The 16817-nt window shown below is 24.4% G+C and overlaps 2 protein-coding genes across 2 annotated transcripts; both read right to left on the bottom strand.

Annotated features, from left to right (window-relative positions):
• Positions 1–348: 348 nt before the first annotated feature.
• SRAE_1000116700 (Spectrin beta chain, erythrocytic) lies at positions 349–8166 on the bottom strand (the record flags this gene model as incomplete). Its single annotated transcript, XM_024648089.1, has 4 exons — positions 349–806; positions 889–972; positions 1055–7309; positions 8043–8166. The coding sequence occupies 4 exons, from the start codon at positions 8164–8166 to the stop codon at positions 349–351; spliced, it is 6921 nt and encodes a 2306-aa protein (XP_024502102.1).
• A 7001-nt stretch (positions 8167–15167) lies between these two features.
• Positions 15168–16531, bottom strand: SRAE_1000116800 (28S ribosomal protein S11, mitochondrial; the record flags this gene model as incomplete). Its single annotated transcript, XM_024648090.1, has 3 exons — positions 15168–15443; positions 15494–15831; positions 16018–16531. 3 exons carry the CDS (start codon positions 16529–16531, stop codon positions 15168–15170), a joined length of 1128 nt encoding a protein of 375 aa, XP_024502103.1.
• Between the last annotated feature and the right edge of the window lie 286 nt (positions 16532–16817).

Raw genomic sequence — 16817 nt, forward strand, 5'->3', positions numbered from 1 at the left:
TTAGTCATAAATAATAACTAAAGGACGGAATTATTTTTTAAAACACAACTTAAATAATAAATCTTATCATGCCATCGATTTTCTAATGTAACGAAACAATCAACAAATATATGTTGGAAAAAATGAATATAAGAATTAAGTTAATGGTAACATATGAGGAATGTTGTTAATTTGTCTTGTTCAACAAAACAAAATATTATGAATAGATAAAATTGAAATTCTGATTATAGTGCAATAAAATTGGGTGTGGAAATTAAAAGAATAATATGATGTTATAACAAATAAAAGGCGCTATGATAATGGTGAATTTTTGAATAGAAAGTGCAAATAATATAACTTAAAAAATGACTAATTCTTTTCTTTTTTGGTTCTACTAAAAAAGCCACCTTTTTTGCTCTTTGTTGTTATAGGTTGAGATGAATCCGAGGGCATGGTTTGTGATCTAACATCTTCTTGTGATGCTTGACCAGTTGCCAATTGAAGTTGTTGTAACCAATGTCCCATATCATCTTCATTAGCACATTGTAGCAAGTATTCGCTACCATATGGTAAACGTAATGAAAGAACATGTTTTTTCTTTGAATAATCAGCTGGAGAAACAGAACAACCAGGTAAGGATAATGGTGGCTCTCCATGATATAATTGATTTTCTTCTCTATGTTTAGAATCCTTAAAGAATGCAATTTCTCCACCCTGTATAACGGCATATAATTTTTCCCATGATCTATTAGATGCTTTTTTATCTAATGATTCATATGTATGTTTACGAATAAGAACTCCTTCAAATGCATCTCCATTGAAAGTGCCTAAATAAGAAAATATTAATATTATTTCAATAAAAAATAACTCGGTAAATATAAAATATATATATTTAACATGACAACATACCACGAATATCTTTACTATCAAATTTCTGTGAACGAGATAACGACATGCGCCAACTAGAAGGTTCAGATGGCATTCTCGAACGATCTGGAAGAGACAATGACAAACAATTAATAAATATAATTACAATGCAACATAGGTAAAAACATATCAAAAAAATAAAACTTACCATCAAATGTTTGAGATCTTAATTCAGAAGTGGGAGGGAATGAAGTTTCATAACTTCTTTGTTGTCCTTTTGATGGAGTTGAACCTCTTCTTCTTCTCTCCTCTTCGGCTTTTTCCATATCTCTTTGTTGCATTTGTTTTAATTCAAATGTTGTTAATTTTTCAAGTGCTAAGAATCTTTCTTGTTGAGCAGAAGCACTCTTTTCAAATGCCTCATGTTTCTTAATTAGATTTATAGTTTCTTCTAAGTTTCGTCCATATTCTCTTGACAAAAGATATGGTTCTTGAGCATTAAGCCATGAATCAGCAACAGCAGCATCACGAGCAAACTGATAAACTTCAAGAATAAGTTGAAGATATTCCCATCTATCTTCCCATCTTCTCATCATTTCAGCTCTTTCTGTAGTTAATTTAATTAATTTCTTTTCAATTTCAGCACTAGCATAATGTTTTCTATTTAATAGATCACGTCCAAGAGATATACATTGATTAAAGTTTTCTTCACGTGCATCAATTTCTGCTTTAAGACTTTGATGATTATTCATAAGTAATTCAACTCCAGAAACATCTCTTGGTCTATCATGTGAGGCCATTTCTCTTTTAACTTCATCCATCCATAAAAGTAAATCTCTGACCATATTAAGGAATTTAAATAGATCAGAAGTATCAAGAAGTCTATAATTTCTAGTATCACACATAGCTTTAAGTTTTTTCCATGCTAAAAGAACTTCTTGTTCTCTTGAAGCAATATCAAGTGCTCTATCGCCAGCATAAGAATCACGAAGATTATTTGCATCCTCTTCTACTTTTCTAACACTTTCACCAATTGCTTCAACATCTTTTAAGAAGTTTTGATGTTTTCTAGTTAAAGCACCAACTGTTGATGAATCTCTACCAAGATCATCAGGCATAGCATGTGTCTTTTCAACAATTCTTGAAAGGCAATCTCTACAATCATGGAAGAATTTATGACATTGTCTGCTAGCTTCAAGCATTTGTGATCTTGTATCAATAAGTTCAAGAAGATTTTCCCATGCTTCATTTAATGAATCTTTCCATAATGCAATCATTGGAGCATCTGTATGACCAATAGATATTAATTCATCACAATTATCATTAGCTTTGTCAACTCTTTCACTACCAATAGCTTCGGTATCTCTTGCAAATTGATGGAAACGTTCTTGTAACATTTGAACATGTTCATAATCTTGACCATTTTCTTGACTTCCAGCAACAACTTCTTTATCAGCAATCCATTGGAGAAGATCATCAATTTCACGATGTAATTCATATAATTGTAATGTTTCATCTAATCTCTTTCTTCTTTCTTTACAAAGATCTTGTAAGCCAGCATAAAGTTTTTCAATTTGACTTTGTCTAATAGCTATTTGTTCTGAAAGTGGTGATTTCTCACTAATAAGTTGTTGAGCTCTTCCAGCTAAATCTTTAATTGTTTCAGCATATTGTTTAATGTCTGTATGTAAACGTTCGTGATTTTTAATTTGATTTTGTGTACTAAATTCATCTTTTCCTCTTTCATCTTGCATCATATATAATTCTTGTTCACTCATCCAAGCTTCAGCTTCATTACAATCATACAAATATTGGTGAGCACGTTCAGAATCAGTAAGTTTTTCTTTACGTTCATCAATTAACCTTTTAAGTCTACTCCATTCATTAGCAAGTTCATTAACTTTTTCTCTAAAATCTTCTGGATTACCATATCCTGATTCAATAAGTGCTTGACCATTATTAGAAATTTCATTAATCCATGGTTCATGATTATCAATTTCATTTCTAAGACTTTGTAAATTCTTTTGTAGTCTGTGACAATCGAAAAGATTTTCACCAAGATTTGTGGCACTAGCTGCTGGACAACGTTCTTGAATATAAAGTTTTTCATCATCAACATCTCTAAAGAATTGATATGCAGCCTTCTTTCTTTCTAGAATCTTTCTTCTATCATCAAGTGGTGCTTGAAGTTTTTGTAATTGTTGTTGTACAGCAAGTCTATGTGCTTTAATTTGTTCAACTTCTTCAGGATGCATTTCTTCAAGTTGTGGTTCCATTTGTTGTAATGATTCAAGATGTTGAGTTTTCTTAACCATTTCACTTTCAATCATAGCTTGTTTCTGCATTTCCATGTTAACAGTTGTTAAATCTTTAGATGGATCTTCTTTGATCATTTGTTGTTCAAGTTGTTGTGCCCAATCTTTCATATCACTAATACTTTGTACATATAATTGTTGTCTATTAGCATCAAATAATTTTTGTCCTTTTTCTTCTGTTGTCTTTTCAAGTTGTTGCCATTGTGTAGATAAATCTTCTAATTGTGGATCAACAGTTCCTGTAAATTCAGGCATTTCTTCTGTAAGTTTAACAGCTGCATGTTTTAATTCATTTAGACGTTCCTTATTAGCTTGTAATTCAGATTGGAATGCTTGATGACGCATAAATTTAGAAGTAATTGTTTTTGCATCTCTATAAGTTTCATCCTGAGCACGGATCATTTTTTCTTCTATCCATTCTCTTAATTCTTCACAATCACTCAAAAATTGTTGAAGAGCAAGACTTTCTTTAAGTTTTTCTAATTGTGCCATAGCTTTTTCTCTATTAGCTTCTCTACGTTCTTCAATATTTCTAGCTTTCTTATGAATTCTATCAGCAGCATAATGACCACTATTAGTAAGTTGATCTCCAAATTGTATAACAGCTTTAATCTTTTCATCATTAGCATCCATAGTAGTAATAAAATCTTGATGTCTCTTAAGAGCTTTCTCTGCATGTTCTAATGATTGTGGTTGTTCTTCTTTAGCAAGGAAATTTTCTTGTTGTCCTAAAGAAACTTCAGCTTGTTTAGCATCTCTAAGGAACATTTGAAGATCAAGTCCATGACTCAAATATTGATGTCTATTATCCCACATATTACGAAGTTCTTCCCAACCTTCTTCAAGACCAGCAAGTCTTTGTCTAAGGAACATGTATTGTGGATCAGTTTGATCTTGAGTAACACGATCTCCCATGGCACGCATTTTGGCATAATCTTCTGCATATCCATCAATTTCTTCTTTAATAGCACAATGTTGATTAAGAAGTTGTTCAGCATCAGCAAGGGATTGTGGTTCATCTGCAGAGGCAACTTCTCTTTGAGTTGCTGAAAGCCATGATTGGAAATGATCGAGATCACGAAGGAATCTTTGTAAATCTCCAGCTTCATCAAGTTTAGCTTCATGTTCACGGACTTTTTTATTAAGGACATCCCATACATGGTGAATTCTTTTAATGTCTGCACGAATAAGTTGTGCTTGTTGAGGTTTTTCTATTTCAATGGCATCAGCTTCTTTATGTAAAGCATCTAATTTTGCCTGTATTGCTCCTAAATCTCTTTCCATCATTGATAATCTTCGTTGAAGTTTCATGACACCACTAAGATCGGTCGTTAATTCATCAGAATCTTCAAGAACTCTAGTTTTATCTTCAATCCATGTTACAGTTTCTTGACAATCAATTCTAAATGTACCAAGTCTATGAGCACGATCAAGTTCATCTCTCTTTTGATCAACCATATCTTTAAGTTGTGCCCATCTAGCATTAAGTCTATTTTGTCTTTCAAGAATTTCATCAGAATTTGGATGATCAACATGAAGAAGTTGTCTTGCCAATTCATTGACAGTTGCAAGTTTAGCTGCTTGATTATTCATATCAATTTCAAGTGTTGCAAATCTATGTCTCATTATTTCAACTTCTTCAATATCTTCTGAAGGAGCAAAGGTAGAAAGAAGTTTTCCTTTCTCATCAATCCATGCTTCAAGACTATCAGCATCAGCAAGTAATTTATATAATGAAAGAGCATCAACCAATCTTTGTTTACGCATTCTAGCCAACTCTTCAAGTTCAGTCTTTCTACGAGTTGTGGTAAGAAGTCTTTGCCTAATTTCAGGATGTTCTCTTGCATCAGGAGGTAATGTAGCAACTTGTGCCTCCAATTGTTGAATATGCCTTTCAAATCTTTCAATTTCATCATTAACTCCATCATGTTTTTTAATGAGAGCTTGAACTGTTCCTTCATCACGACCGACATCATCACTTGAAACAACACGAAGAGTATCAAGAAGATAAGCATCAACATCATCAGCATCAGTAATAAATTGATAATAATCAACATTTCCTGTAAGTTTTTCTCTTCTACCTAAAGCTAATTTACGAAGATTATTATAAAATTCTCTGGCAACTTTTAATTTTGGATCAAGATTTTCTGACCCAAGAATATTATCTCTTTGAATGTCTTTAGCCTGTTTATCCATATCACCAAGAACACCTTCAAGGAAATCAAGATTATTTTCAGCATTCTTAAGTTTGGCAAGTAATCTTTGGACAGATGAAACATCTTTTCCAGTATCAGTAGAACTAAGAACTTTTTCTTGTTCTCTAAGTGTATTCTCCAAATCTTGAAGATCCCAAAGGAATTGGCAAAGCCTTTTATTATCTTCCAATTTAGCTTTTCTTTCTTTGGCAAGTTCAATAAGTTCTTTATATCTATCTTCAAGATTTTTCATTCTTTCTTTAACAATATTTACATCAACTGGTACATAGCCAGATTTATCTGGACCCTCTGGATGAGTGAATTTTTCTGCCTGTCCATTGACATCTTTAATACGTTTACCAATAATATTAATATCAGATTCAAGTAAAGCTTGTTTTTGTAATAAATCTTCACAATCCATTAAATGTTGTCCAAGTTCACCACTAATTAATTTACTCTTAATATCATCAGTCCAATCAAGAACATAAACCATATCATGGAATATTCTTTGAATAGTCATACTAAGTTCAAGTCTATGTCTTCTAGCCATAAGTAATTCCAAAAGTTGATTCCATAATTCAAGAACTTTTCCTTTTCTATCATTAATTTTTTCAATATCATGATATTTTTCAGCTTCTAATTCACCAGCAACAGCAACAACGGCCTGTACTCTTTCTTCATAGGCATAAATATCAGTCTCAATTGCTTCATGTTTTTTGGTAGCTGCTTCAACACTAGCTAAATCACTACCAAAGTTGTCTTCAGCAACAAGTTTTTGATTTTCTGTAAGCCATGCTTCACGCATTCCAGCTTTTCTATTAAATCTAGATGCTAATTGTTCTAATTTTTCTTGCCTTATTAATTCTTCTTTTAAGACAAGTTCTCTACCATGTTCAGCTTTTTCAAGTTCTTGCCAAGCTGCATTTATATCAGAAATTAATCTTCCTTCACCTGGTCTATAAGGTTTTTGATTATTAGCTTTAAGTTTTGCTTGTATTGTAAAAAGCATCATTTCAAGTTCACCCTTTTGTGTAAATTTTGGTGGTTTATCTTGTGTTCTGTATGAATTAAATTCAGTCAATTGACTTTGAACACCAGATAATGAGTTAGCAAAATGGCGATCATTTAAATTACTAATAGTATGTTGAATCCATTCCAATAAATCTGATGAAATAGTTTCAAATTCTTGAATAAGTTTATCATTTTCTATTAAATCTGAAAGTACTTTTCCAATTCTTCTAGCTTGAACAGTTTCTTGTTTCATTTTATTAAAATAATGATAAAAAGTAACAATATATGTAATAATACTTTTTTCATCAGGCATATCAACATTTATATCTTCAGCATCTAAAAATTTGGTAAGTCCCAATTTTTGTTCAGCAACTTCAAAAGCATTATTAAGATTATTAAGAGCATCAGATTTTTTTAATCTTTCATATTCAATTAATTCTGGTCTATGTTTATGAATTAATGCATTAAATGCAAGACCATCTCTCCATGAAGTAGTAAAATTTCTAACATTAACGTTAGGATAACCGGCAGTTTTCATTTGACACCAAAGTAAAAGTGCTTCTTTGGCTGAACGTGTTTCCTGATTATCAGTATCTTCAAAAGTAATATCTTGAATTTGGAATCGTAGAATAATTGTCCATATAAGACCAAGTGTTAATCTTGGTGATCCATCAACAATATCCTGTGAACCTAAATTTTCAAGATGTACATGTTGATCTCTTAAAAATTGTAATCCTTTATCAACATTTTCCAAACAATGAATTCTCATTTTTCCTCTAGTTGCTTTTGGTAATCGATCCCCAGAAAGAACTTCTAAAAGCTTCATAAGCATTTTTCCATCTCGCATATCCATATAAAGATCTTGAATTTTACAATTGACACGAATTAAGTGTGAGTTTACCCATTTTGTAAAGGTTTTCTTTTGTACATTTTCTCTTTCATCTAAAATAAAAAAATATTACAAAATTAATTAAATATTTTATTGATAAAAAAAAATTTTTTTTTACTTATTAATTTAGTAATTCTATCATAATAATCTATAAGACTAGATGATGACTTTGAATTTTCAAAGTTTTCTAAAATTTGTTGTATAGAATCACCACAAGTAGTAACAACTTTCATATTTTAAAAGATAAAATTGTAAAAATATTTTAGTGTAATATAATTTCCAAAGATAGAAACATGAAATAATATAGTATATTTCAATAAAAAGAAAATGATTATCTTATATTGGTAAAAGAAAACAAATGGTTGTTCAAATGTAAAATTATGTGAATAAATACTATCTTAAAATTTGTCATTTTCTTCCTACACACTTTTATCATTTTAACATATTGAAGCTATTTTATCAATAAAAACATGTAATAGTTTGATAATTTCATCTTATAAGACCTATTATTAAATGTGTATTATTCTTAATAAACTTTTTATTATCAAATAAATTCCAAATTAGATAAGAACAATAATTTATAAATAGATCGTCCTATTCATTAAAATAAAAAAAAATATTTTAATTTGTTAAAAAATAAAAGTTTACTTAATGTAATAAATATATATATTTAAAACTAATTATTTAATTAAATTAAATAAATTATTTTAACATTATTTATTTTATATAAAAATTATATTTATTTATTTTTTTTCTAATAATTATTATATTTTTAATTTATCTTACCTGCAAGAGCTTTAATACGTGATCTTTCAAAAAGTTTAGCAGAAGAACTTTCATCATATTCATCATATTCCTCTACTCCGAGACCATTATATTCATTGCTTCTTACGGCTATATCAGTCGTCATTTGAGCTCTAAAAAGAAAAAAAAATTTTTTTTATTGGTAAAAATAATTTAAATAATTTAAAAAATAAATAAATAAATGACAAAATAAGTATATTAAAAAATTGTATCATGTTTCAAGAGGAGAAAAAAAAAATTTTTATTTGTTTTTTATTATAAAGATAAAAATGTTGTAGAAAATTAAATATAACTCAAATTTTTAAAATTACTTTGCGCAAAATTATATATTTTTAGTAAATAGTAAACTTTTTTCATATAACATCAATATTGATATTTGAAAAAGAGACAATATGGTACAAAAATTGAATGTATCACAAGAGACCATTGCATGCTATAAAAATCTCGATAAATAGCTAAAATGTTATAGAAAATTTTTCATGTTACAACATAACATGAGGTATAACCTTATACAGTTTATGTATTTAAATGTATATATATATAAATGTATATATATTGAAAAATGAATGTTGATTTTTATGAAACTTATTTGATGCATAAAATATATATATATATATAAATATTATGTATAAATATAAAATGTACATATAAATTTGTATATCAAGGTATACATATAGTATAAATGAGGATATTAATTCTCTTTTTTGATTTAATGATATATAATGATTATTAAAATAGACAATGAATATATATAGATATATTTAGATTTATAAAAATAAATTATATTATTAAATGTCCGATGTCCTTTATTATTTAATATATATCTATATCTATATATCAATATATATTTTGTTTTTAATTTACCATACTAAGTTATATAAAAATAAATAAATATATATATATATAAATATAAATATATATATATATATATATATATATACATTGAATGAATAAAAATATTAATATTTGAAAGTGCGAGGAAAATCAATTTCAAAGGTTAGTGTAAGTTTCTTAAGTGTCTACACTATATATCATCAACATAACTTTTCTAACATACGTATATACATATAATAATTGTTGAAACTACATATATACTATCAGTTAAAATGATGAAGAGGGTTAGTAATGTTTCTATGTTTTCTAATGTCCTCAATGTATAGATATATTAAAATATTTGGATGATAACAATTATTACAAATCTTTTATCATTCTTGTAAAAGAATTTGATATTTTAAAATTTTTCAAATAAATCAAAAATAATAAAAATATTTTTTTTTAAATTTATATTATATATAAAAGAAGATAATTATGTATTGAGAAAAAAAAAATAAAACTTTAATATTAATATAAAATGTTGTACTATTAGAATAATATTATAAATAAATAATAAATACAAGTATCATTTAATATAATAATTTGTATTATACTTAATAGTCTTATTAAATGTTATTGTTTAATATAATAAACAAATACAATTTCAAGAAATATACAACTAATTCGGTTAATAAACGATAAAATGGCATTTTATATACATTATTATAATGTTTTCCTTAGTATCTTTATAATTAATTGGTCACTTAAAATAAGCATTTTTTTTTTTTTTAAATTAAAATATATAACTAAAATTTATCTTTAACATAATAAAATGAACAATTTAAAAGAATTTAATAAAATGCCAACATACTGTAGATAAAAATAAACGTTTGAACGGCATATATTTCTAAAAACAGCCTTACACTATCATTCTGGTCAACACGTTGAGGCCTCGATTTTAGTTGGTCTTGTAAAAGAGTCTCTCTTTACTCTAACAAGCTATGTATGTTATAGTTAGGACAAAACGCAATTATTGTTGTACAGACTGCAAATAAACAGCTTTAATGCCAACGACGGCAACTTTGTGTCATTGATGGCGCGTCCTTCGAAAATAATATTATAATTTCTGGGTCGTCCATACTATCAACATTAAAAATATGTCAGAGAGTTTAAAAATGAAACAATATACTAGATTTTGTGAAATTTGGCCAGAACATTAGGGGTCTAAATGTTGAACGGAAAATTTTTAAAAGAAAAGATGATCAAAAAGATTGGAGAAGTAATATGAGAAATAATAAAAGTTAAGAAAAAGTTATAATAAAACTTAATATTATTTAGTATAGTTAAATAAATTTCTATATATTTTAATAAAAAGGGTTTAAAGAGCTAGAATATATAGTTGATAAAAATTATAGTTAAATGATAGATAAGATAAGTTTTTAAAGTTTGGTTTAAATAAAGATACCACAATGTGTCACAAAAATGATTAATTATGTCAAAAATTATGCCCTCTGATTTATTATTTCTTTTAAATAACAATCTCTATATATTATACAATTTATATTTTTCTATTATAAAATTATAAGTGCTTTTTTCATATCAATTATTTACATATATATAAATATGTATATATATTTTTTTATCACTAAAATCAAACTATAACATATTATTTTTTTAAAAAATTTTATTAAAATTAAAAAACATTATTTTTTTTATTGTTATATGATTAATAATTTTTTAAATAAAAAAATTATTTAAATTTAAACATTTTTTTTTATAATAAAAAAATATTTAGTATAATTAATTATAATAATATTTATAAAATAAAGTTAAAAATGTACCATTTAAATGCTTATAATAAATAAGAGTAATTTTTATTTATATAAATTATCAAGACAAAAAGATTATACAAATATTAAATAAATAATTTTATCTAATTAACTTATAATTGATTAAAATTACTATCAATCATTTATTTAAAGTAACTTTAATGATTTAATGATTTGAAAAAGTTTGAATATTTTTGAAATATAGATTTAGCTTAAAATTGGTCTTTTAAAAGTAATAATATATAAAATAAATAAAAGGATATAATATATAAATTATTTTTTTTTTGTCCTAAAAAGTAAATATAAAATATAGGAGTATAAGTTTGTACATAATAATGAAGTGTATTTTGTTTTTGATAAAGGGTAATAAATTCATAAATATATTTAAAATCATTAAATTTAGATAAAAATTTTATTTTTTATTTCTTGTTTTATTAATGGAAAAATTTAACAAATAAAATTTATGTTATGTTAATATGATTAATAATGATTATAAAATATAAGAATACTAATATTCGTGAGATGATGAGAGTTTTCTTTCCAACAAAATTATATTTGTTTAAATAAAAACATTAACACTTCATTTGAAGATAAATAAAATAGTATGTTAATTGAGTAAATAGAAATTCAATCATATTCTAGGGAAAAATCTATCCAAAATTTTTATTAAATCAATATAAATAATCTCAGTTCTTATTTAATAAACTTGATATAAATATTAAAAATTATAAAGTATATATATATATATATATATATATGTTGTTTAAAAAATTGCCCATTAATAAAATGTTGAATTTTATTAAATGTGACATCTTTACTGATTTTACGGATATATTACTAGTAAATGTTAAATCATTCATTTTATTGTATTTTTAGCTTTTAAAACAAATGGTAAAATAAAAATAATAAAATGTAACAAGAAATATTAAACAAGGCCATTCATTGAAATGTACAACATTAACTGAAACTGATGTCGCAGACAGTGACAATTTTGTAAAGAAACTCTACAAAGACATATTTAGTAAAAATTTTTGAACTACTCTATTTAAGATATAAAATAGGCAGAGGTTTAAAAAGTTTTTGTTAGCATTAAAATGAGTTATCTTTGTAGTTTCATTTTTGGCATGATATTGTTAAAATAAGAATTAAGAGAACAATATTGAAATGGATGTGCGTGTAATAACAAAAAAGATAAAACTTTATTAGTACACTTTTTTTTTTTTTAATTTTTAAATAGGATAACAAAAATAAATTTTTTTTTCATAAATAATATTAAAAATGAATTATTGTGATTAAATATTTAATAAAATTTTAAATCCAAAAAAAAGAAGAATTTAAAAACTATTAGAGTGAAAATTGATAACATTTTATTGTTGATATAAAATGTATGTATTCCTTATTTTATAAAATTTTTATTGATATTTGCAAATGCTTTTGTTAAGTAGAATATCTTAGTAACTAACATGATTAAAAATGTCATTATTCTATTTCGTATTTAAGTAATAATAAAAACTAATACAATAATCTTTCATTTTGAAATATGTTTGATTGAAAAATTTGTTTCATTTTTGTGCCATAAATAATTTTTTATATATATTTTAAATAAGTATAACAAAAGTAAAGTTAACATTTATTTTAACTTGAACTATATAAATAGGATATATTACATCACTATTTTAACCTACTTATTTTAATACATAAAATATTGCAAATGCTTTTTTTTTTTATCATATCCACTCTTTGATAAAATTTTGAAAAAAAATCATTTCTATTTAAAAAAAAAAGTTATAAAATATTTGGATATAAAAATATAAAAATTATTCATATATATATAATAGTTGAGATTTCTTTTGTCATTTGATATGCTATATTATTTTAAAAATTAAATATCCTCTTCATTTATATCGTGATTAAATTATTATAAGTATTATAAAAAGATTACATTATTAATCTATATTTATTAAAAAGGTTTCTATTGATAAAATAGATAGTTATAAATATATGTCTTACTTTATTATCACATGAGATAAAAACTATATTATAAATGTTTTTTATAATACTAATATTTTGGCCGTCAAAAAAAAAAAACAAAATAAAGTTACCGTCATTTAATAGATAATTTAAAATTATCCCTAATTACGTAATAGGAAACACCTTGTATATAGAAAATTTAAAGTGATATAAATATCATTTTATAAATTATTTATAAAACTTGCCATAAAACATCTGTTTTTTTAATCTATCATTTTATAAAAAATTTTTAATGATTATGTAAAAATTAATGTATCTATAAAGTAAATCAGTCAACCAAAAAAAAAAAAAACATTTTGTAGTTAAGTTAATTATCTCACTTAATTAACAACTAAAATTTTAAAGAAAACTTTTAAAAAATTATATTTTAAAAAAAAATATGTATACATAATACTTCAATAGTCATTGAAAGATAATTTAATTTTTTAATAGCTTCCTAAAAATTTAATATCTTTTTTAATTTTATTATTATGAGATAGCTTACAATTACATGGATCATTTGATAAACAATTTCATTAAAATTAAACAATAACAAACAACGTCATAAATTCAAAATTAAAAATAGTCTTTTTTTTTTAAACTATAAAGAAGCAATACATTTTGCACTATAACATACACATGAATAATTTTTATAAAAAAAAAATTTATATATTATAGAGGAAAAAAATTTTTATTATATAAAAAAAAACAATTTACTAGTAATTTTTATGAAAAAAAAAAATTTTTTTTATCAATTTAAATTTGCATATTACATAAAAAGAAGCTTATAATGTATAGAAAATGTAAAATTATTTATTTTCACTAAGGCATACAATAAAATTTACTAAAATTAACTCTTATAAGAAATATCTATTGTATCTGGTATAAAAGAAATGTATATATATTCATAGTAACCAGCTGGTTAGGCAAAATAAAAATAAGTTAAATAAGAGATAGCATATGGTAAAAAGTGGTTTTAAGAACATTTTATTTAACTAATATTTCTTTATTTACTATAATTTCCTATTTTATAAAATGAAATCTATTTAAAAAATTATTAATGTTATCTCTAGTTAGTATAAAAATATTATAAATATATAATTTTATCTTTGATATTTTAAATATAACATTTATATAATACTTTATTTGGTAGTAATTTAAAAAATAATTTCTATCAATATGTTCATATATTTAAAATGAGTATCGTTATGAATTTAATTGATATGAATATATATAAATATATGACTCAGTTTTTTAAAATTTTTATATTTAAAAAAAAAATTTTCTTTAAAATCAATATATATATATATTTAGTAAAAATGAGATAAATTTTTTAAAAAAAAAATTTAACAATTGATTATATATAATATAATTAAAATAAGTGGAGATAAACTTCATTGACATTAAAACATTCTAATGGATTAAAAAGCAAAAAAAAAAAGTTAAAGTGTCAAATATTAATAAATAAAAGTTAAAGAAAATATTAGACTTAAATATTTTAAGAAATAAAAATATTTATTAGAATGTTCATTATTTCCAAACAATTGCTAATCTTCTAGTATAATATACTAATCACTATATCATTTGCATTAACAAATTTTTAAAATCAACAAAAACTAAAGATGTTAAAGAATTGTTAAATAAAGAAGTAACAAAAGATGTTTCTACATTATGATAAATTTTATAGAAAAAAAAAGATTGTAAATTAAAACATATACTAATTGGAATTTATTTTTATATGTACCATAGAACAAACAAAAAAATATTTTTCAATTACAGTTCATTTTTGATCAATATACACTAGTTTTTATATAAATTTTTGCAAACATTCTTTTTATCAAAACTTTTATTTTATATTCAAATGATAAACAAGACTAAAACTCTATTTAAATTTGAATAAGTATTTATTATTCATTTTTGCAGAAGTTTATGAAATTTATTCATAATTAATATATGATATAAAATTTTTAAAAAAAAAACGTCAGATATTTATATATACAAAGGTACTTTGCTTATGATAAACCAATTTTATCAGTACCTTAAAATTGTATCCTTATTTTTATTCATAATAAAATAAATTTTTATTACTTATTAATGTGAATAAAAATTATTTTTAAAAATATAAAATAATAGTAAACACCGCCTACAGAGATATAAAGCATGTAATAAAAAATATTTCACATTTCTCATTACTTTTTATTTTTACGTGGTGAAAAAAGTTTTAAACATAAGAATGCTTATTATTTTTCCAGTACTTTTTGTTCAACTTTTTACAATTATTACCATATATTTCTTTTTTTGACTGATTCAATATGACAGAACAGCTGTATTAGAAAAAAAAATACAACATCTTATTACTTAAATAAGAAATATTTTATTAAACATAATGTCTATTGTTATATGTATTAAAATAAACAACTTTTTTTATACTCATTTTCTTTTAACAACCAACAATCTAAACTCTTCTAATTTTTCTTGGTCTTGGACCTAATTCATTTAATGGTGTATTGTCTGTTATGGTAACAACATTAATACCACACTTTGCCAATCCAAGAACAGAAGAAATTCGACCAGGTCCAATACCCTTTACTACTACTCTAACTGTTAAAATTCCACGTCTTTTTAACCTTTGACCAGCTGCTTCACCAGTCGTCTGACCAGCAATTGTAGATTTCTTCTTGGCATTTTTAAATCCTTCCAACCGACAAGAGGTGTATGTAATTTCATTATACTACAAATTTTATGTTATTTTATAAAAAAAAATAAATAATAAAATCTTACGTCAGAGTCAGTAACTGTTATTAAAGTATTATTTTTCGTTGCTTTAATATATACAATCGGCAAATCTTTATATAATATACCATCAAAAGAAGTTGTTAATAACTCAGGACCAGGTAAACGATCATCAAAATTTGATGTATCAATAGTCCTCCACTTTTCTGAACCAACTGTACCTTCAATGGTACTAGATCTATTTTTTTCATCAGAACTAGCATTCGTTAAGTCTCTAATTGACCGTAATGCTACATTTGATGTTGATAGTGGACGATGAATAATATTATAAATTTGCTTTGAAAATATTCCTGTTTTTGATACAATGTTTTGAAGATTAAACATAACTGTAAAAAAAAATTAAATTTAACATTTAGATAAAAAAAATATATGTAGAGATTATCTATAACCCATTAAAATTTTTTTTAAAAATTATTTTTATATCAATAATAAATATAAAACAAAATGATATTTTTATTCTCTTGCGTGTTTCGCTTCATTTTTTTTTATTTTTGTACTTAATTTATTTTCACATTTATTTAATAAACAATTTTGTCTCTCAACTGCTTTTGTAATATCATTTAACTCTTCAGCTTCAGCCTCCTCAGGGTTTGACAATTTCCATTGAACATATGCTTTATTAAATTCTGACTGAACATCTAGTGCAGCATCTTTCACTTGTTTCGATATAATTTCTGCAGTTTCTTTTAAAGGTAAATCTAGAGCACTTACTAAATGAGATGAACATGTTACACGAAAACTTGAAAGTAATCCATGATAATGAACTAATAAATCTTCTACAGCAATACTTAATCGTGTTTCTTTTAATGGTTCATCCTTAACAGAATCTAGTAAAACTTTAAACTTTGTTTTTCCTTGTTCTGTTCCTTCCTGAACATCCATATTTCTATCCTCCTCTTGTTCTATTTCAAGAGTATCCATTTTATCATCATTATTTGTAGCTTTTTGCTCATTAACATTGCTAGAATTATCAATAGTCTCTGGTACACCAGAATTATCAGATAATAATGAGGATAACTCAGACATTCCTTTTAATTGTTGTCTTCAAATTCTGTAAGAACTATATTTATGGAAATTGTTGTAAATATTCCAGATAATAATAAAATACAAATGCTTTGCAGCAAATACTGTACAAATACTAGAAAAATTGGCATAAATTAAATAAGTAACAGGTATTAAAAAATTAAAGACCTTTTGGAAATATGTACCCTTATATAAAAACTTGTTTGGAATATCATATTTTCTCAAAAAAAAACAAAATAAAAACATTTTTATTTTTTAAAGCAACAGAATCAGTAAAAAAAAATTAAAA

This window comes from Strongyloides ratti (genome assembly GCF_001040885.1).
Source record: "Strongyloides ratti genome assembly S_ratti_ED321, chromosome : 1".
NCBI lineage: Eukaryota > Metazoa > Nematoda > Chromadorea > Rhabditida > Strongyloididae > Strongyloides > Strongyloides ratti.